We start from the raw sequence: 21557 nt of genomic DNA on the forward strand, positions 1-21557 counted from the left end.
TCACCGCGGCGTTTTCGTTAAAATACAAAACTGCTACATTTAGAGTAAAAAAAAACAAGTTTTTGATAAAATAATCAGGAAGTATTTTTATGCGATTTGAAAAAAAAAATTATAACCACACTGAACTTATATCTAAAACATAAACGCCAGTCTGTGTGGCGAATCTGCGAATTGAGAGCCGCAGGTTAACGTTAGCTATTTCAATGACTTGTTTTTTGGGCCCATAAATGCTTTATTTTTTATCTGAAGGTAAGAGTATTATCCTTAATCGTGCAAAAATTATTTATCAGTGCTTTCAATTCGATTTGCAACTGTCCCACTACGACATGACAGCAAAGTTGTCATCTCAAGTGAGCAAAGAAAAATAATAATAATAAAAAACGCAAGCTAGGGTAGCACGTTAGCACGCTGGCTTGAGTTGGCTCACATGTACTGGAGCTATCCCTAAAGCTAATGATGGCTCGCTGATAATAACGTTTAAAACATCAGGATATTCCCCCCTAGTATTAAACTCTCGGTATTTAATGGGTTCTTGTATACAAATAACGTGGTTTTCCTTATTAGCGAAAATATAATATCAGCAAAATAGCACATTAATAATTGTAGCAATGTTTGGTGGAATAATATATGCTGTAGATTAATGTCGGAAATCTGTATGTAAAATTCCTCCCAGGTTTGAGGAAATAAGGCTATACCAAGTATTTAAATTGAGTTGCTCTTATTAGCAATTAAAAGGAAATGTTTTCTTATCCTCAGCATGGCCATCCCTATAGCCATCTTGGACTGTGATCTACTCCTGCATGGTCGAGGTCACAAGACCCTTGACCGCTTTGACCTGGACTCAGTCTCAGACAGTTTCCTCCTCACGCAATTTGGCTTCCCCAGAGGCTTTATCTTGTATCTGGTGGAATTACTCAGAGAGGTTTGTGGGCCTTCATGTCATGTTAAGAGATCAGTTTAACTTTGTCTTTATGAAATATGCAAACACTACTCTGTTGTGTTCCAGGGTCTATGCAGGCGAACCCAGCGCTCCAGAGCCATTAGTCCTGAGGTCCAGGTGCTGGCGGCACTGGGTTTCTACACATCAGGTTCATTCCAGACTTCTATGGGGGATACGATTGGTATAAGCCAGGCGTCAATGTCGAGATGTGTGTCCAATGTGACGAGAGCCCTGGTGGAGAAAGCACCTCAGTTCATCACGTTCAACAGGTACGATGATGTTATGCCACTTGATGTCAGGCAGGAATGACAAAAAAATTTGAAACTGTAACTTTGTTCCCAGAAACTTGTTTTTACTTCAAAAGAAGTAAAAGAAAATCTCACTTGAATAATAATAATGATGTTTTCCAAACAGAGATTTATCCACCATAGAGCAGTCCTTCCGGGAGTTTCAGAGGGTCGCAGGATTTCCTGGAGTCCTGGGGGTGCTGGACTGTGTTCAGGTTCATAATATGACATTGTGTAAATAACGTGTGTGTTTATGTGCGTGCACGCTCATGCACTCATTTGTTTCTACAGGGGTAACCTAATCATCTCTCTTACTTTAATTTAATTTCCAGGTGGCCATCAAAGCACCAAACAGCGAAGACTCCTCATATGTGAATAAGAAGGGCTTTCACTCTGTGGCCTGTCAGCTGGTTTGTGATCCCAGAGGACTGTTACTCAGCGCAGAAACGCACTGGGCAGGTGGACTCCAAGACACTGTTGTTCTAGAAAGATCTGCTCTTTACAAACAGCTGCAGGACACAGAGCAGGGCTGGCTGCTGGGTGAGCTCTGGACTTTCTATTCCTTATTAGAAATTAGCTTGTGGCGTTGGAGTCAGAGGTTATAAGTTTTCCGATTTTCAGGTGACAGCCGTTACCCTTTGAGGAAATGGCTGATGACGCCAGTTGACTGCCCAGAATCCCCTGCAGAGTTTCGATACAATCTGGCCCACACGGCTACACGTGAGATCGTAGATCGAACCTTCAGAGCCATCCAAACCAGATTCAGATGTTTAGATGGCACCAAAGGATACTTACAGGTATGGCAAATGTGTCACAGCCAATAATCAGGCCCAAACATATTAGTAGAAATAAACCACGAGACATTTTTAACCTGCAAACAGTATATTTATTTGTTCACGCTCTGCCCAGCAGAGTGCCCTCTGGTGGACAAACTAAAAAGCTGAAGGATGTTTCTCCAGTGTCCTCTTTATTTATTTTTTTATTTATCAGATGTCATAAAAGCCAATACTGATAGATCGGCAAATAGGTGATATCTGCCGATAACATCTGACAATCTGCTGAGTTCATGGTGTTAGAATGATACACAATCAGTACCAGAGTCAAACAGGCCACGGTCATAACCGAAAATGAGACCTTTACCTTATTTGTGAGTGAAATATAGCAATGCATCTGGCGTAGTATTGCCAGTAATGAGTTGGTTTTTGCATCTGTAACCGCTATCCCTCCTCTCCTGTTTACAGTACTCTCCAGAGAGGAGTTCATCCATCCTGCTGGCCTGCTGCGTTCTCCACAACGCTTCCTTGCAGTCTGGATTAGACGCCTGGACTCTGGAAAGAACAGAGCCTCTCGAGCAGCCAAAGAGCCTCAACCATGACCGTGACAGCCAGGCAGAGGATCTTCGAAGGCAGCTCATATTCAAACACTTCAGCTGAAGCTGTGGCGGTTAAAGGGGACGAAAACTGGGACCAGCGCAAAGCTCAATATCACAAGAAACACATTTAAAGCAAGAACGTCCACAGACACGCTGTTGCTGATGCAGTTTTTTAATATTTTGCTGGATTCTACTCTACTGACTATACTAAGATAACATAGATATATTTATGTATGGAGAAACATGCAAGACGCTATACAACAAACCAAGACGACATATCCATACACATTTCAAATAACTGAACTCCCTGGAAATGCTTGATTATTCCCTCAGGACATTCAAATAGTTTCCAAATCTTTATGGAGTGGTTGGAATAATCAAGCACCTCCTGGTGTTTGACAACTATTCAAACTGTGCAGCTGCTTCGTCATCCAGGTTTCTTTACAAGTTGAAAAAAAATCACCCACCCCATATTTATTTTTTTAAATCCAACCCTGCTAATTTTCTTTTCCCCATTAGATTCCACAGGTTAAGATCTTGGACTATGTCACAATACAAAAACAAGACCCTTATTTACAACAACTGCACATTAGGTTGTCTTTTTTTTTTTTTATGTACATCGGTGCATTAAGACTCACGGGTGAAAATGACAGGCTGCAGTCACATGATTTTCTTCTTTTTTTCTTTTTTTTTGGAACATGTGCGGCATGACGGAACAGTCACAACGTGAAACAGATACAGACGATGTGAGTAAGAAAAGGAGAAAATCTGTGGTAGCTAAATCTTTGGTGCTTAAAATTGATTTTGAAGTGGCAGAACGTTCTTAAAGGATTTAAATAATGGATAAGGCTTTTATTTTGAAGGAATACCAGTCATTAAGGGTGTTTTTTTCCCCCCACTGTTTCTTGAACCTTGTCAAAATAGTGGTGATGAAATAATTTTTTTTTTTTTGTCAGTTTTCAATCAAGTTATGCAATTAACAAAACTAGTGGTGTTTTACTGCCTGGAATGTATTAGTCACTTAAATGGCTTCATCAATATATACAAACTTTCTACAAACAGGAATAAATACAACATACACTGCTGTCGCACGACCACATTTTTATATCAGGATTGCTATACTTTTTGTGTTGTTTATTCAAAGTTTGCTTTTTACATTTAATTACCAAAAAAAATATAGAAATTAAACTTTTTTCCCAAATATTTTGTTTTCTTATATTCTGGAGATTATTTTTGGTCAAATTACTGCGAGGAACCCTCAGAGATTTTCATGCGACAGCAGTGGAACATAAACACTGTATTACAGTTAAAAGACAGAAACAGATCATGTCAAAGCTTTACACCTGATGAATCAGCATGTAAAACGTTACATCATCCTAAATGCCAAAACACAACGTAGCACTATTTCCTTGTTTCCTTTTTTTTGTGCATAAAATAAATATGCTCTTTTTTTGATGCTCAGAATATATTATAAGTTGTATTTTTATGCTTTTTTTAAATGTTATTTTTAAAAAAAATGGAGACAATAAGATAAAGTAACTTTTTTTTGATGCATAAATTAAATATGCTCTTTTTTTAATGCTGCAAATATATTACATATACATTTTATAATTTCATAAAAATACTTTTGTCATGTTTCCCCAACCTCTTTATGATCCCTCGGTATGAAAATATGATCTCTCTCCCAAAAGAAACAGAGCAGAATTTTGGTCAGAGCTGGAAAAAATAATTCAAATGTCAGATGTGGATGTAAAAAAGCTGAAGCGTAATGCTTAAAGCCAGATAAAAGATCCACACCCTGTGTTGATTTTGGATCTGTAAGAGAGATCTTTGTCAAACAAGTTGCGACTGTTGTGATCTCAAATGCGTAAAGGAATGTGAAATAAAAAGGTTTCACCCAGATTTAAAAAAAAAGATGATTCATCCATTTTCTGCAACAGAATAAACAAATCGTTTAGTTCAAGGAACATTTTCAGGCCTGTGTTTCTATGTGGGACTTTAGGTGTAAGGCCAAGTTGGTCATATTCAACTGAGCGGAGTGGAAGGCACTTTCAGAATGGCACGGCTTCCAAAAGCATATGTTGATGCCTAGTTGGTGTTGGTGCTTACACATGCTTTTATCTATTTCACACTTTGCTTAAAAGTGTTTCCTGTTACAAATGTTCCTATTAGGTCAACTGCTCTGCTCCACTCTGTGTACAGGAGGGGCTTTCACGTATATGGTGAAACAGAGAGCAGAGGAGAGATGACCTAAAAACACGACAGAGGCTCATACTGCGGAAAAATGACTATTTCTAAATGCATGTTAATTGGTAAATTTACACATTGATGACATATTAAGCAGATGCAGCCCTTCGTGCTTTGTTCACCAACCTAATGCGGCACATCAGGAGCATCTTGGAATAAAAGTACAAGAACTACATGATAAAAACTAGAATCCCACAGTGGACGTTTTTAAATGTACACTGCCTTTTTTTTTTACATTTCTTTCAGCCACATTCCCATAATTCTTTCTGTTTGCTCTTGCAAAAAGACCGTGTTGCTTTGCTCTGAACAGGAATGCTACACTTCATTTGTTTTGGGGAGGAATTAAATATATTTCTGGAAACGGGAAACAACTGTTTTAGATGGTCATCTTTAGGGCTGTCTGACAAAGTAACACAAAAGGTCTTTACGCGTGATCACAGCATTAGTGGCTCATATATGCCTTTCATTTTGGCAGCTGTGGCTGTTTTGTGCTCATGGCCTGTTTAAGCCAATCGAATCTATAAGCTCTGACTGCAGGTTCTTTAAAGTTTAGTAAGGCGACTGTGTTTTTAATGTTTTGTGAGTTATAAACTATTTTTTAATAACTAAATATAAAAAAAGATTAGTTGAGTATTTAAAATGATGCTGATGATTCTTTTTTGTGCATAACAATGGAGATTCCAGCACGAAGGTCTGTTTAAAATTGAGAACGTTCAAGTGCAACAGAGTCTGTTAAAGCAGAGAAGTGAAGCTGTAGATAAAGGCATGGTAACAGAGGTGCAGGATGGGAGCCGTAATCTAAGCTCACTAGAGGAGATGATGATAATGGATTTTCTAACAAACTAACAGAAAACGTTTTTTGGTCCAGCTGGATGTTGATTTCAGCAACCTGGAGCATTCGGGTCCTTTGGAGGGATTCAGGGCTGAGAAGTTAGATGAGGAGAGGCTGAGCTGTGTCAGAAAAACTCAGAGTCTCCATCTGGTTTTGTTTCTCTGATGAGGAGAAAGGCAGAGACGGCTGGTTAATGTTTGACAAGTGGCGTGTAAATATTGCAGCATACAGTGGAGTTTGTTTGTACCTCCGCTCCATCTTGGACCCGCTTGTCTGGTTGCTGTGGCCGTCAGCTGTGTATCGGCCGATCTGGTTGTGGGAGTGGCCTTCTGACTGTAGCCTCTCTCCTTCTGATGTCGCTAAACTCTCCTCCAGTGGAGCCTCTTCGTTGTAGAAGAGCAGGCTGCGGGAGCGGACTACGACACAGAAACATGCAGCGTTCACCGGACATCCCTCGTGAGCCATCGTTGCTTTTAATTATGTGAAACCAAAAGCTTTTTGTACATATTTCAAAATATCTCCCATTTCGAACAACATCCCAGTTACATTTTGTAGTTCTTTCTCATAGTAAGGGTCAGGGCCTGACTATAAGACCCTGACCCATTAGAAATGATCATATATAAACTTTCCAACAACCGTGAAACAAAGGAAATTCTATGCTGAGTTTAAAGTCAACTGGATGAGCATTTCTCATATTTTTTGCTAAAAGCTGTTTCCTATTGGTTGACTGCTCTGTTCTGTGTTTGGTGGGAGGGGCTTACACACGTGTGGTGAAACAGGGAGCAGAGGAGAAAATCTAATATGACCACAACTCTTAACACTGCATTGAAAACAGTCCAGATACTGAATTCTTGTGACTCCAGTTTTGTTTTTAAGTATTAACTTATGTGTTTTCCACTTTTAATTATTTGTATGGGAACATATAACTGTGCCTTTCTCTCCCTGGACAGTTGCAGAGGAGTCTGGTCAATTTTAGGGGGTTAGAGCCTATTAAACCTCACCGCTCAGAGGATGGTTGCTTGCAGAAGAAAGTTGCACTTAATTTGATGACAGCCTAACGTCTGGTTTCAGTAGGGCTTTCCCACGAGTGAGTTGTTAAAGGAAGTGAATTTATAGGGAAGTGCAAAACAGCTCGGAAGGAAAATCCAAACCTGTATCCACTTTCCAAATGGGCTTTCATTTTGAAGAAAATTGTAACAGTATATATGAGAAGATGGAGAAAAATATATTTCTAAAATGTGATGCCGCTCTTTGCTCTGTCTAATAACTGTAAATGCATTGAATGCATTAGACTGGAGCTACAAAAGGAAACTTCAGCAAAGCTTAGACACCTTTTGATGATGACAAATCTGCCATAAACACTAAGATGCTAAATACTGAACATATTTCTAGACCTACCCTGACTGGTGGTGTAGAGGTCCGCCGATGGAGAAGAACGAGAAGAGGGGGAGGACTGAGAAGAAGCGGGGGAGGAGGGCAAAGAGGAGGTGTGACTGACCAGGGAGAGGGGAGAAATGCAGGGAGAGAAGGAGCCCAACACCAAGACAAAACACAGGGCCATCATCTGCGGAGAGAGGGGAACATAACACTCGTGTTAATAATAATCACGAGAGCGCTCAGACTGTGATGCTCGTGATGTATTGGGCTCATGCAGACACTTCAAACTTATTGAATTCTGAATTTCAGTGCATATTCCAAATTAAGAAAAGAAAAAAGAACCAAAAAACATTTTTTTAAACTTCTTAGACGGTAAAAGGAAAAAGGATAAAATGGATCCATTCAACAGAGACTGATGGAAAAGAGGAGATGCATGTGATATACTCGCTCCATCATCAGTATCAGTTTGCTTGATATGAGTAATATGACCACTACAGTTGTGCTTAGCATACATATAGTGATAGGAGCCGATCATTATCATTGACTGCTTTAAGATGATTTAGCCAAACGAGAATGCATCTTCTAAACTTCAAATGGGAGGCAGGTAGGCTAACTTCATAGAGACATATTAATTGTAATATTTATACAGTTATAATATATCCAAATGCTGTCCAAAAGCAAATAAAATCACCTCAATTACAACAAAAATATTAACATAAATGTGTGTGGACAGCAACAGCAGCCGTAGTATTTACCATGAGGCATGTTCCTGTCTGAGTTGAGGCCATTTTACACGAACGGGGGACGACCTTCCCTGAAATCAGCGACTGAAGCTTCTGGAGCTGCTGTAGGAGAGACCTGGAGACAGGAACAGAGGCAGAGATTAAAGAACAAGAAGGGCAGTAGTCATTATTTAGTGTACAGAGAAGACTTTGACTCTCACAGGTTGTGGCCTCAGAGCGTTTGGGAATTTCAATCTCTATAATATGTATATGGCTGCACCCACAACGTGCATGCATGACTTCGATCTCCACCCAACCCACAACAAAGGTCTCACACACAAACTCAGACGTATAGTTTGTTTCAGCCGAAAGATGCACGGCTCTCATTATCGGGTTTATTCTACATCAAAGAGAACTCTAACCACCTGATTTACTTTTGTTTTCCGTGTCCAACAAAACAAGCAGAGAGCAAAGCTAAGCTGAATAGAGTGCATGAATAAAACCACTAGAAAACAGCACATTAGTGGGATCTGGGGAGCAGGGCTCTGATGGTATGAGCCGTCTGTGGCTGTAAGGACACACTCTGACCACTAAGTGGAGACAGAGATCAAGTTTCTGACACACAAACACACACGCGCGCAATGCAAAGCAGAAAGTCAGTTAAACATTTAAAAAGTCAGACGCTCAGTCATCTGTTGCTGCTTTTATAGTTTCAAATTTCCATGCTGAAATCGGTGACAGGCCCCAGAATAGAGCAGGGAAACGCGGCCTGTCAGCTGTAGTAAACTCGTGGAGGAATGATGCTGACCTGCATCACTCGCACGAGTCTTTGATGTAAAACCACAGCTCAAGTTATTGCAGCTTAAAATCCACGGCAGTGAGTGAGTAAAGGTGTGTGAAAAAAGCAACAAGGACAATGGGAACGATTGTCAGCTGATTAAAATTCAGTGCTGGAAGCTAAGCTAAACTAAACATATCCTACACGTTTGTCTGATGTGGATATGCAGACGCTAATCCAAATCCAACCCCGAGTGTGAGTTACACGACTAACAAACCGGTAGTCCCAACCAAGTCCTGCGCGGATCCGACTAGACGGAAAGAAAACAGCACAGGGGAACAAAATGACCACTAATAACTGCATCTGGGACACTTTTAGGAACTGGGAGCTTAAATTTAGTGCGTTTGTTTAAAGCCTTTTTTTAAACTCACATTTACTCTTATGAGAGTGAACGGGGCTGCGTGCTGACTCACGTTTCCCAGTTTGCGCCAATTCATTGTTCCTCCCTGCAGTGGTTTAACATATTCATCGGTGTGCATGTGTGTGTGTGGCTGGAAGGGAGGGGGCTGCCTTCCATGATGAAAGCTGCTGTTAACTCGCCACTTTAATGACAGGCTGAGTGTGCCACAGACAGACAGACAGACAGACTCTCCTACCCCCTCCTCCTCAGCCATCCAACCCTCCACACCCACCCACCCTTCTAACCACCCACTCCAGGATAATAGCAGATTGGTTTCATATTGTTATAATAACAGAGGAGACAGCGGCACCTCGGTGAGTCTACGCTTTGCTTATAGAGCACAGATAAATTTCACTCCAGACCCCTTTAATTCTCTCACGCTGCATAGATATTAAAATCCCGTAAAGGTTTCACCCACAGAGCGCGTGTGAGTGTGTGTGTGTGTGTGTGTGCATACGCTTGTGTATAAGCTACAGTCCTGTTTGTAGTTTTGCATCTCCATTCTCTCCGGGTGAAAAACGAGAACCATCTTCGTAAGGCCTTCTGCAGCTCGTCCGGCTCTCAGTTTACCAGGCTGCATTCTTTGCACACTTGCTGCTCTCAGTGATCGCAATCCAAACATCATTACATGAATGGTGGGTTTGTATTACTGGTGTGTGGAGCCAACATAAAACAGCTTCAGTCTGTTCAAAGCTGGAAGATAAAGTAAAGTCTGCTGGCACACGTGTGCGTGCATGTGAGTGAAAACCTCACCTGTTGGCTGTCTCCAGGTGTTCTACTTTTCTCCACAGGTCGCTGTTTTCTGACGTGTAATTCTCCACCCTGATACACACACAGTCAGAGATACACACATTGTTTTTATTGTCTTATCCCTGCACATGTTGCTCTGATGAAAAACAGCATTATCCCCAAAGGCTGGAGTGTCATGAAAGGTACATTTTGACCAATAATCCACAACATTTTGACCAGTAATTATCTGTTATTGTTGAGGAGGCACAAAAACTAAAATCTTCTGCCAAGTGAAAAACTTCTTTTTCTTCTTCTTCTCTAGACTGCTCCCTTTCAGGTCAGCTGCTTCCATTTAACCCGACACACCAACCCCCCTGCATGTCCATCCATGGATCCTAAAAGGTTAATTGTGTTCACCTGGACATAGTGTGTTCACTGGGAGAAATGTTTTGTCACTCATCCAAGTGACGTCTTCAGTCTCAGCTGACTGAAGGTTTCTGCAACCTTATAAACAGTACATGCACAATGAGTGAAACTAGCTCCACTGGAAGACAATGGAAGATGCAACCATGAATCATCTATGTGGGTTTCTTCTTTTCCTCCTGCCTGACATCTCTATCTTCAACATACTTTGAGCAATATAGCCACTATCCTGCCTCTGTTTATCCAGACCATCTCAGCTTTGCCTCTGTAGGTGGTTGAAGGTTGTAGTAGGAAGAGTGACTGTGAATCATCAAACTTCATAGCTGACAAATGAAGGCAATGCACAAGTGCCAAAAGCTGCAGTTCCCCTACTAGCCATGGCTGTTGAGCTCCTGAGCTTCCCTTCATTGCTCATTTTAGTGACTGAACTCTTGATAATCTAATAAATTTGGCTCTCCATCCTTGGATCCAAATATGCCCCAATTAAAGCAATGGGCAGTCATCTTTTAGGTACAGTCTGTAGCTACGACATGATTTAACCTAGCCTAATCAGCTAACCTGACTTAAAAGGAGGTGAACAGCCGATTGCTGATTCATACCAGCTCTTCTAAGTTACTGCGCTAACAGCTGGATCTTTGAAAAAACTACATGATGCAAAACATGAAGGTCCTAATTCAGAACTATGAGGTCAATAAGCCTCTCAAATTCATTTAACCAGCTCATCATTTCACAAGAAAAGAATCCTTTGCTCTGCTCAGATGTACTTTAACCACTCCGTGGGTCCCAGTAATGTCAAAACCATTTTTTTTACTTTGCACAGTGTCAAACTAACATCTTTGATGACACAAATCTGTTACAAAGTTTAAGAAAAATGCCTCACTTGCAAGAGTTTCTCCCTACTCCGTTTTCCTCCTCTGTCTTCTACTAATCCTACTGATCTCCATTATCAGGGTAACGTCTCGCTAATCTCTCGCTTTCTTTAATCCTCCCGATGTCCCGCTGTGTGTTGGTTGGAATATAACTCATTCATGCACACTCCTTTGAGGAAAGCATCCCGCTGTTTTCTTTTTTAAAGGTTCGTCCAATAATCCCCTCCTCATGTCCGAAAAAAAAAAAAATAGAAGGAGATGGATTTCTGTTTTTATTCACATCCTCTTATGTCTCTGCTGCTTTGGTTGCTTTGATTTAGTTAAAAGAGGCTGCACTCTGACACACCTCTTTCCCTTCACTCTAATGGGATTAATGGTGCATTTTGTATACCTGTACAAATCTTTTTTGGCATTTGTATTTGTCGCAGTGGAAGCTGTGTAAAATAAAACCCATATTTTCAACTCTATTTCACTGCCCTGTCAGGAAAGTCAGTGAATCTGGCCCATGTGTTAAGCAGGTTATTGGAGTCCTGCCATAGCAAGGAATGGCTGGAATAATGGAAAGTAGAGAGGAGAGAAAAGCAGTCTCTGTTAAGCTTTGCTGTTCTTCAGTGAATCACAGTGGAGGAGACGAGTGCTGATGAAATGCTTTGTGTGTTTTGCTTTTTTTTTTTAATTCTCTCTCTATCTCTCTCTCTCTCTCTCTCTCTATATATATATATATATATAGAGAGAGAGAGAGAGAGAGAGATAGATAGATATATAGATATATATAGATATCTCTATATATATCTATATATATCTCTATATATCTCTATTAGGGGTGCAACGATACTCGTATCGATATTGAACCGTTCGATACAGTGCTTTCGGTTCGGTACGCATATGTATCGAACAATACAAAATTTAAAATTTATTTTATCAACTTTCCTTCTGACGGTGCTGTCTGTGTTGAGCGCTCAGTGGATCTGCGCTCGACAGTGCAGCCTAGGCGGAGTAGTCGAACACAGATTCACTGAGCGCAGGGCAAGCTAGCTAGACAGAAGTTAAGCTCTCCTTGCAACATGGCAACTTGAACCTCCCCCACCCTCATTCAGATCTGGCGTTTGGAACTATTTTGGTCTTCATGTGACATATGACCCTGAAGGTAAGCGCGTCATGGACTAAAGTAAAACAGTATGTTGGATGTGCCACGCAATGCTCAATTACATTGGTGGGAACTAGTGTGTTAGCGCAGTTAGCTCGTTAACGTGTTGGCCGTCCAGCCCCACGGACGGGGAGATCCGCGGTAGCTCGTTAACGGAGATTTGCCGTGTTGTGGCGTTAACCTCATTTCAATGAGATTTACGCTGACAGCACTAGTGGGAACACAACGAATATGACTGCACATTTACGCCGACATCATCCTAGTGCAAAGACAAGTGGAAGCAGACAAAAACAACAAGCAGGCATGCTACAAACTTTACCCGAGTCATTTAGACAGCCGTTAGCACATGATTCTCCTTATGGGGACCTGATATGTTTAATATGCTGCTGAGAATATAGCCCAGAAGAAGCGTATAGTATAGCTTTTATTTTGGAAAGAGCCATTTCTCTGTAATAAACTCTCTTTTCCAAAGATGAGTGATTCCTCAATCAGATACAGGGCTCGCAAAATCGCTAGCCCGACGTCCCGGGGCTAGCAATTTTTCCAGTCGGGCTACCAAAATCTATCTCTGCCCTGCCCATCGGCCTATCGTAGGAAGGAAAAATATATGTCAATGCTTTTGCATTCTTTCGGAAATGTAGCTGGGTAATTATGTCATTGGCATCGGTGAGCCACTGTCAATATGTGACATATTGAAATCCCGTTTGAATTTGCGCTTGTTTTTTGCTTTCACTTTGCAATCGCGCGAACTGTGTATAGAGAGCGACAGCACTGATTGGTGATGATAATTTGCGCACCAATTCCTCTGACATCATCTTATCAATCGTTAGCTTACTATGCAAACAAGACAAGTGAAATCTCCCGCAGCAAGCTTAAACATGTGAGAGGTTGATCGCGCAGAGAATCGCTGAGCGTTATGTGAGTGCGTGTGTAAAAGCAGCAGGATATATATTTTAGTTCTGCTGAGCCAAATAAGACAGGTCAGGGTGAAGAAGTGACAGCCAAAGAAAAGCTTACCACAAAACGGAAAAGTTATGACAAATCAGACTATAAGGCAAAAAGAAAGTGCAGCTTTATGGTTTCATGGACAAAAGAATTTCTGTGGCTGCAATATGACGAGCTAAATAACCAGGGCTGCACATAAGTGGTCCACAGGTGCGCATTCGCTGTCAAAATAAAAAACGCGCACAAGATAAGAAGTTGCAACACGTGTTTGCGTACATAAGATTTTCAGGAGGAGGACAGACATTTGTTTAGAACTCTTAAAGATGTCGAAGAAGCTCCTTTAAGCAATTACTTTGGTGTTCCTCCACCTCCAAAGAAATGTCAGAAGGAGTCCGAACCACAAAAGAAGCGCGTATTCTCGGAAAAGTGGTTGCAGGAGGTGAGCTGGCTTCAAACAACTGATGAATGCACAGATGTGGTGCAGAATGTGCCGTGAAAATTTAATAAATGACAAATTAAAAAGGCATGAACATTTTTTTTGTATCAAAAAAATATCGAACCGTGACACCAAAGTATCGAGCCGAACCGAACCGTGAATTTTGTGTATCGTTGCACCCCTAATCTCTATATATCTCTATATATCTCTCTATCTCTCTCTCTCTCTCTCTCTCTATCTATCTATCTATCTATCTATCTATCTATCTATCTATATATATATTTATCCGACCTCACAAGGACCTGCATTTGCCTCCCATTCCCTGGCAGAGCTCTTGCGTCTGTTACTGCGCTCAGCTCCAAAGCAGTTAGGGAAACCTCTAAATGTGAAAAAAAAGAAATCTGGCTCTTGACTAAACTGCAACTACCAAGCTCACTTCAGTGTTACACAACACCACCGTTTTTTCTCTTTGGGCCCCTGAATTTTTCTGTTTTTTTTTCTTTGCCAGTCATGCATGCAATGACCAAAGACAAGATTTTGCATAAAGAGACATGTGGTTAGAGTCATCTTGGGAATAAAACCCTACAAAGCTCTTTAACACTCTCAAATACAGTGTAAGGTGAAAGACGTGGAAGATTCTGGTTAGATGTTGCTCTAACTAACCGTTCAAAGGGGGCCTATTGTGCTTGTGCTAATTTTCTGTAATTTACATGATTCTAACATTTCAAATAATAAAACTTTTGGTTTCACATGGCTTTTTTTTTTTATCTCGGCTCTCTGCGATGTCATAGAGAGGGGATCACATACAGCTCTAGCCATGGCCACAGAAGCCTGGTGCATCTGGCGTTAAAACCTTCTGTTTACAAGGGGAAGCCAATGATTAGGGTCAAGGTCACACCATGTGAATCTCATTAAAAACTTTGTATTAGCCACAGCTTTTTATGGATCGTCTTCAAACTTCACAACAATAAACGAGGCCTTGGGGAATATGAGTACCTACTGTAGGTTAGCTAAGTGTTTGACTTTCATTGTTAGGGCTCAAGGTCATATAAGAATACATTATATTGAAGAGGATGGAGAGAGCAGTTCAACATACTTTTTATTTTTCAATACGACGCCCTGTGATTTCACAGTGACGCCTTAACAGGCTGACGTCAGCATTTTGTAATAAAAACTTTGTAAAAAAGTTTTAGTGAAGCCCTTGCCCTTCGAAGGAAGCTGCACTCTGAGTGCTCTTGTTTTGAACTGTGAATCATGCTAAGCCAGTCTAGGAGAGTCATGCACAGCTGCTGGGCTGTCATGACAACAGCAGTCAGCAGTTGAGTCGAGTCAGCAGTTTAAGGTACGAAAGTCTTCTAAACAATGACAACAATGCTCTTAATATAATTTTAAGTAAACTACAATTATTATTATTATTATTTTTTTAAAGGCTTTGCACAGACGACAGTTACAAATGTAAACCAAAAGAAATGTGCATGGAGCGGAAAGATAAAATTTTTTTCCAGCCTTACTTTTTCTCCAGACATTCCACATATTCTTTCTTCTTCCTCCGACTCTCCTGAGCTGAGATCTGGAGAAACGGGCACAAAACCAATCATTGCTGCACCACAAAACCGCATTTCTAATTGGAGCAAAATTTTTGGTAAACGTGTTACTATTTCTGTTTGAAATAGTAACACAAGGCAGTCCAAGATTCTGGGAATAGCTCACGTTTTTGTTTTTGTTTTTTTGGTTAATTAAATGTTCAGTTCAGCCGGGCACACTAACAGAAGACAAAAAGGTGCAGTGCCTGCTTACCTTATTTTTGATCTTTCGTCTGACTCTCTTCAGTGCCTTCTCTTCACTCTTCGTGAGAGGAAGTTTGTTAGGTACCGGGTAACCCTCCGCAACCAGGGTCCTCTTCTCTTCTTCTGTCAGCATGAGGGGTCCCGAACCCTGCAGTTTCTGCACAGTGAAACAAGCACTTCATCAGCGCATAATGCTAATAAGCTCTCATAATTCAGTCTCTTATTTATGTCGGTCTGCTTTTAATTTGCATGTTGACAGCGAGCACACCAAAATCTCACATCTCTCTGTTCTTTCTGATGTTGAGTCGAGTCAAAACAGGACTGCATTACACCCTGGTACGAGAACAACACTGTTGGAGTTTGTGCGATGGTTTAGCTGTTCACGTGTTTCATTAATAAAAAAGAAAAAAAGAAAAAAGAAAAATGTTGCTGACACTGAACAATTGTGAGTAAACGAGATTGGGTCACGATGGCCTCAGTGCAAATGTGATTCATTTATTCTGAGAAAAGCTGCTGAATCAGACAAACAACGTCCAGACGGACGGATTTTCTGACTTTCTGTTCTTTCAGCAAATTATGGGATGTATTTAACCCCAAATTAAGCTGATTTACAGATCAAAAATCCCAACTCTACAGTGTCTGCTTTCACAACAGAAGGGCAGCCTATGAAACTCACAGCGCTATATAAGGACACAGTCATTTGAACATTTCTTATAGCAAACACCAAACCACTGACACATTAAATCGACCACATGCGCTGCAGAACGGGCACGGAGAGGAAAAAAACAACAGAGGGCACAGAGGGTAGGGGCTCTTTAACTCACATGCGGCGCGGTGAGGAGGGGCGAAGAGGAGATGGCCGAAGAAGATGAGGATGAGGACGAGGCGCGACCTCCTGGCCTCTGTTGCGGTTGAGGGGAAGACGGTGGCAGAGGGAGGTGTGGGGAGGAGGGGGGCAGTGAGCCATCACTGTCGCCGTGGTTACTGCTGGGAGGGGTGGGCGGCAGCTGGAGAGCATCATCTAAAAAGGAGCGAAGCAGGAAAGGAATCAGTGCTTCTACTTTAAACAAATGACCACTGAAGATATTCATAGCTAACGTAAGGCCATTCTCCCAGACCCCAAATATTATACTGCTGTGATTATTGTGGCGTATGCAGAGACAGCTCGACGAGTATTTTTGCCCTGATTATGGTCTGTAAGGTGGTAGTGGCTCTAACGCTGGGGTGGGGTGGTTAAGCCCTCATCATATTTAAAGTGAAGGCTTTTGTTCCAACAGATGTTTGAAATCATTTATTTTGTAATACTTTAGGTGAAAATGTGCACTAACTAACTCATTCAGCTGCTCACTTCCTTCACAAGGGGTCACCACAATGGGTGGATCCACATATTTGATTTGGCACAGATGTTTTAGACCAGATGCCCTTCCTGACTCAGCCCTCCCAGGGATTTGCGTCTCCTTCTGGTTTCAAACCAGGGATGTTAGGTAAATGTCTTAACCTCTACACTATGAAGCCACTTCTAACATTAAAATAATCGGAGTCAGACAAACCACTATAGCACTGTGAGTGTGTCTGTTACCGCTGGGCAGGCTGAGGTACTGTCCAATCTCTCTGGGTTCATCTTTTATAGCAATGGGCTTCATATCCTCTTGACTGCGCTCCTGTAGAAACAACAAACGTACCTGACATCAAAAACACCACCCATTTTATTTTTTTAAATGTTTCATCACTGAGACAAAGGACAGATGGATGCTAACCGTGTGTTTCCATGGTGAGCCTCTGTGTGGAGGGGCGGGGCTTAATATGAGAGGCGGGGCTTCCAAAGGCTGAGGATCTAACCTTTGGCCAACATCAGGCTCCTCCTGCTTCACCAAGATAGCTGACAGGTCCTGGCTGAAGCTCCACTCAAACTCTACAGAAAAGACACCACAGACACAGGCAGGGTCACAAGAGGCTGGAGTCTATCCCATTTATCACATGGTGAGAGGTAGAATACACCGAGACAGACTGCCAATCTGTCGCAGGCGAACACATAGTGACAGGCAACCATTAACACCTACGGCCAATACTGAATCACCAACTAACCTAAGCCCAAGGCATCTCTTTGGACTGTGGGAGGAAGCCAGAGTACCTGGAGAGAATATTTCACACAGAAAGGCCTTCTTGCTGTGAAAGAACGATGCTAACCACCACACGATCATGCTCCCCTAAAGTCATCCCCATCTTTCTTATACTGAAGTATTTAATCTGAACCAAATGGTTTGATGTGTGAGAACAACAAAAACACAAAGAAAAAGCTAAAGCAGAGCAAAAAACTGCAGAAATACCTGCAGATGTTTTCCATGTGTCACAAGGGGAAGGGGGGGGGGGGGGGGGGGGGGGAATCACATTGTTTTGATGTCATAGCAATGCAACATGGGAACACCGTCCCATCTACACAAACCCTACCCCTAACCCCCATGACTCCAATACAACCATATGCATACAACCACGATCGTACCCCAACCCTAACCCGACTATATGGCCCTGACTTTTGCATTCACACTTAAAGGCCACAGTGTTATTGTGTATTGGACCAGACAATCCCAACTCAAGGTTCAATCGCTAACTCCTTCTTTCAACTATCAAATGAAATACCAGTGGCAATAATGAAAAACCACCAGCAACAACAAAAAGAGTCAAGAATTCAAGAAAAGTGTTCCCATTCTTTAGAAAAGAAGGTTCCAGTTAACTGAGAAACTTGAGCAAAGTTGACCTTATTTCTCCTCAGCGAGGCTTTGCTGTAGGTCTTCCAACGGGAAGTAATTGACAGCTTCCAAATCACACTTTGAAGGAGCTCAAAATATCTGAGCTCTTCCTGACAAGGCTGGACAATGTCGTTCTGGCAACTGCGGTGCATAATTTCCCTCCAGCTAGTGTATATACCCTGAAATAAAAGATGGGCTGAACCAGCAACTCGCCCTCATTATGCTTCCTGGGAAGAGAAACAGTCGCCGACTTTAAACACTGAAAATATGCATAATCGAGTGACCCGGCAATGAGGCGAGAGTGCAATTTCAAAGGAGGGTTCACCTAAACACGATGTGGGTATATTTCTAGAGGAGCACAGGTAAATCGTTGTTTAGTCTGCTTTGAAATCCAGGAAGTATTTTTAGGAAGTTTTAGTGTGTCCGCAGAGATGCCAGTGCATCCAACCTCCTGAAACGACCTGAGGCAAGACAAAGCTGACAAGGCCTGCTAACATCGTGCTGCTTGTTAGTGACTGATGACAGCTAATGAGGAACTTCTTTCTTTCCACTCTGACAAGCCTCATATCTTTGCTGGACGGTTTCTTTTGTCTAAAACTTCTTAAACAGTGGTATGAAAGCAGCATTCAAACCTCTGAGACTGTTTTAACTAAACATTGAAGATTTTGAGTGATCTTAAGAAAAGGGGATTGACAAGACTGTCTTCAGACGACAAGAAAGAATTCACTGGAAGCTTTGTTAGATACTGCCATGACTCATGAGGGGTGCTGAGTCAGAAGGATCCTGCAAAGAGAAGAACGAAGAGTGGAAAGGATAAATAGATAAACAGCTGTAACCTCATCGACCTGTGCCTCATGTTTGCACCCCCGGGACCAGATTTCACATTCTTACCAGTACCTGAAGCAAGACGATCTAAAATAGACGTTGACTTTTATTTTTAAAGCCTTTTCGAAGCACAAGTTCTGCTAACTCCCACACAGCACAGTAGCCCTCTGGAGATATTTTGTCCCTGAAAGAGGGTCGGAGGAAAATCCACAAGAAAGTGTTGTGTCTCCTGAAGCCTGTCTCACAAAACAAAATGACTAAGTTACCTGGATAACTGCACAGAACAAAACCTCAAACAGCTGTTTTGTTTGGTTACAGATTTGGTTGGTTCCAGATTTTCCAAGCTGCCCTATCCAACTAACAAGATTCCTGTTTGCGAGTCAGAATCCAGATGCTGCAATCAACAGCGTCATCTAATCCAGTGGTCTCCAACCTTTTTTGCGCCACGGACCGGTTTATGCCCGACAATATTTTCATGGACCAGCCTTTAAGGTGTCGCGGATAAATACAACAAAATAAAACTAGTACCGGTACCGAAAAAAAGAAGATTTATTCATAACACACGTGAAAAGACCCAGGAAAACTGAGTAAACGATAAAAATGATAACAAAATAACGCTGAAAACCGATAAAAACCCTGAAAACTATACATCTCACACCTGAGCCTCAACTCTCGCGGCCTGGTATCAAACGACTCACGGACTGGTACCGGTCCGAGGCCCGGGGGTTGGGGACCGCTGATCTAATCCAAAGATACAAAGACTCGGTGGTCTTTTTCTTGCAACTCAACTCTGACCTTTCCAAATAGGTGGCTATAAAGTAGCGTTCCACCAATTTTGCACATGGAGTTCAGTTTACTCTGCATTAGAGGCAATTGTGCCAGATTGATCTCAGAAGTGTGTGTGTGGGGGGTGGGGCAAACATGTAAATGGAAAACATTGAGGTGGTACTTAAATATAACGGAAAACCAAACAAAACTCGAGTCAAGCCAAGTTGAGGCACTGGCTAAAAGAAACTGTCCTTGAAAGTGGTGTGCAATAATTTACAAGTCATGTGACACTGTGGTTGATGAAAGAGAAATCCAATCGTCAGTTGAATGTTTAGATTGGAAAAAAATGGAGCCACTCAATCAATCCACTGTCTTCTGTTTCTCTCATTCACAATTTAAGTTGGCAGCTAACACAGGGTGAGAGGCGAGGTACACGCCCGACAGATGGCCGATCTGATGCTAACACAGAGAGACAAACAACCATTCGCACTCACATTAACACCTATGGGCAATTTAGAATCACCAGTTAACCTAACCCCACTCAGTGCATGTCTTTGAACTGTGGGAGGAAGCCGAGTACCTGGAGAGAACCCACACAGTCACTGGAAGAACATGCAAACTACACATGCCAAATGCCACACCTCAGCTTATGAAGGAAGGAAAGAAAGAAAGATAAGTTTTGTCACCTTTTATTTCCCCGAATGTCTCAGAATGCATTGGTGACAGGGACCTCCTGGCCTCCCTAGTTCTCAGGAGGCTGATCAGTGCTTAGGAAGTATTTCTTAGCCTTTAGAAGACAGGTCCTAGTTGTGGCTTTTTCCTTTATCTTCACCTCTGCACCTGCCCGCACCATCTTGTGCCTCTTTGTCTCCAAACTGCTCAAACCTGAACTGTCCCTCTAATGTTCCTATTTCTGAATCTACTCCTAAGAGTGAGTGAAGGTCTAAAAGTTAAAGTCTAAAAGGCTCCGCGAGCTTTCAAATGGAAATTTTCATTACAACTGTCCTGTTTATTTGAACAGCGCTTATAACCCTGGGACATACGAGTACGTCTAACCAGAATTAAAGGGTCAGCTGCACATGCTTTGAATTAAGGCCCTTTAAAGGTGAGCTGCTCCACGGGGCATAATTAGGCAAAAGTCACGCATTAAAAGTTTTCTTCCTACAACGTTAAAAGCGAAACCACGACACAACTTTTAAAGAGTTAACTGCGGGCAGACAGGGAGGAGTGAGGATGTTTCATTATGTCAGCACTGACACACGAACGCCACGCCACCAATGACTTTGATGTTTGTCGCATCAAACACACATCCTAAAGGCTCCCCTGGTGCATTGAAAGAGGGCTTGTGCTGTTTCGTGCGTGCGTCTGTGTGTGTGAACGTCACGTTAATCACATCCTGGTTTCCTAGCAACGTTGTGCTGGTAAAAAATGGACTGAAGTTTACAAGCCGTGAGTGTGTGTGTGATTGGTGAGAGCAAAGAGGGGGGACGGAGGTGTGTTCCCAATCAGACAGCTGCTTGCGTGCTTTTGTGTCTGCATCCTGTCCATCACTACAGCAGAGAGAGAATAAATCACATGGCTGCTGACTTTGGGCGTGTGGGTAACGCCCAAAGTCAGCAGCCATGTGAGGAATAAACAGTCCCTCAGGGCAGTGAAAAACAATGATAAGAAGCATTATGAGCTACAATATATCTAAATCTACTTGCTGCTGCTTATTTGAACCCAATAGTTCAATCACAGTGGGCACAAACAGGGATAGCCATTTGCTTCTGAAATCACAAGGGTCTCTCAACCCTATAAAATCTGCCTTTTAGCCTATACTTGACTGAATGTTCAAAGCGATGCAGGCAGTAGAGGGATGAATTA

General features: G+C 42.0%; 2 protein-coding genes across 2 annotated transcripts in view; one reads left to right on the forward strand and one right to left on the reverse strand.

The window, feature by feature from the left end:
* Window positions 1–151: 151 nt before the first annotated feature.
* On the forward strand, window positions 152–4639 carry harbi1 (harbinger transposase derived 1). Its single transcript, XM_006807116.3, has 7 exons — window positions 152–249; window positions 757–922; window positions 1007–1209; window positions 1355–1442; window positions 1560–1767; window positions 1849–2024; window positions 2469–4639. The coding sequence occupies exons 2-7, from the start codon at window positions 758–760 to the stop codon at window positions 2658–2660; spliced, it is 1032 nt and encodes a 343-aa protein (XP_006807179.2). The 5' UTR covers window positions 152–249; window position 757; the 3' UTR covers window positions 2661–4639.
* creb3l1 (cAMP responsive element binding protein 3-like 1) overlaps window positions 2762–21557 on the reverse strand; it is a 40321-nt gene continuing 21525 nt past the window's right edge. Inside the window, exons 4-13 of the mRNA XM_006807115.2 lie at window positions 17109–17263; window positions 16931–17012; window positions 16176–16372; window positions 15362–15508; window positions 15076–15134; window positions 9769–9837; window positions 7811–7913; window positions 7077–7242; window positions 5926–6094; window positions 2762–5839 (exon numbers count right to left, since the gene is read on the reverse strand). Of these exons, the coding sequence (XP_006807178.1) occupies window positions 5803–5839; window positions 5926–6094; window positions 7077–7242; window positions 7811–7913; window positions 9769–9837; window positions 15076–15134; window positions 15362–15508; window positions 16176–16372; window positions 16931–17012; window positions 17109–17263 (1184 nt within the window). The 3' untranslated portion in view covers window positions 2762–5802. The remainder of the gene's footprint in view (window positions 5840–5925; window positions 6095–7076; window positions 7243–7810; window positions 7914–9768; window positions 9838–15075; window positions 15135–15361; window positions 15509–16175; window positions 16373–16930; window positions 17013–17108; window positions 17264–21557) is intronic.

Source organism: Neolamprologus brichardi, chromosome 23, assembly GCF_056152115.1.
Source record: "Neolamprologus brichardi isolate AB-2024 chromosome 23, ASM5615211v1, whole genome shotgun sequence".
Classification (NCBI taxonomy): domain Eukaryota; kingdom Metazoa; phylum Chordata; class Actinopteri; order Cichliformes; family Cichlidae; genus Neolamprologus; species Neolamprologus brichardi.

Coding starts and splice junctions, on each gene's coding strand:
- harbi1 (XM_006807116.3), top strand. CDS start 758: ATGGCCATCCCTATAGCCATCTTGGACTGTGATCTACTCCTGCATGGT. Junction 923..1,006: donor TGGTGGAATTACTCAGAGAG/GTTTGTGGGCCT, acceptor GTTGTGTTCCAG/GGTCTATGCAGGCGAACCCA. Junction 1,443..1,559: donor GGGTGCTGGACTGTGTTCAG/GTTCATAATATG, acceptor TTTAATTTCCAG/GTGGCCATCAAAGCACCAAA.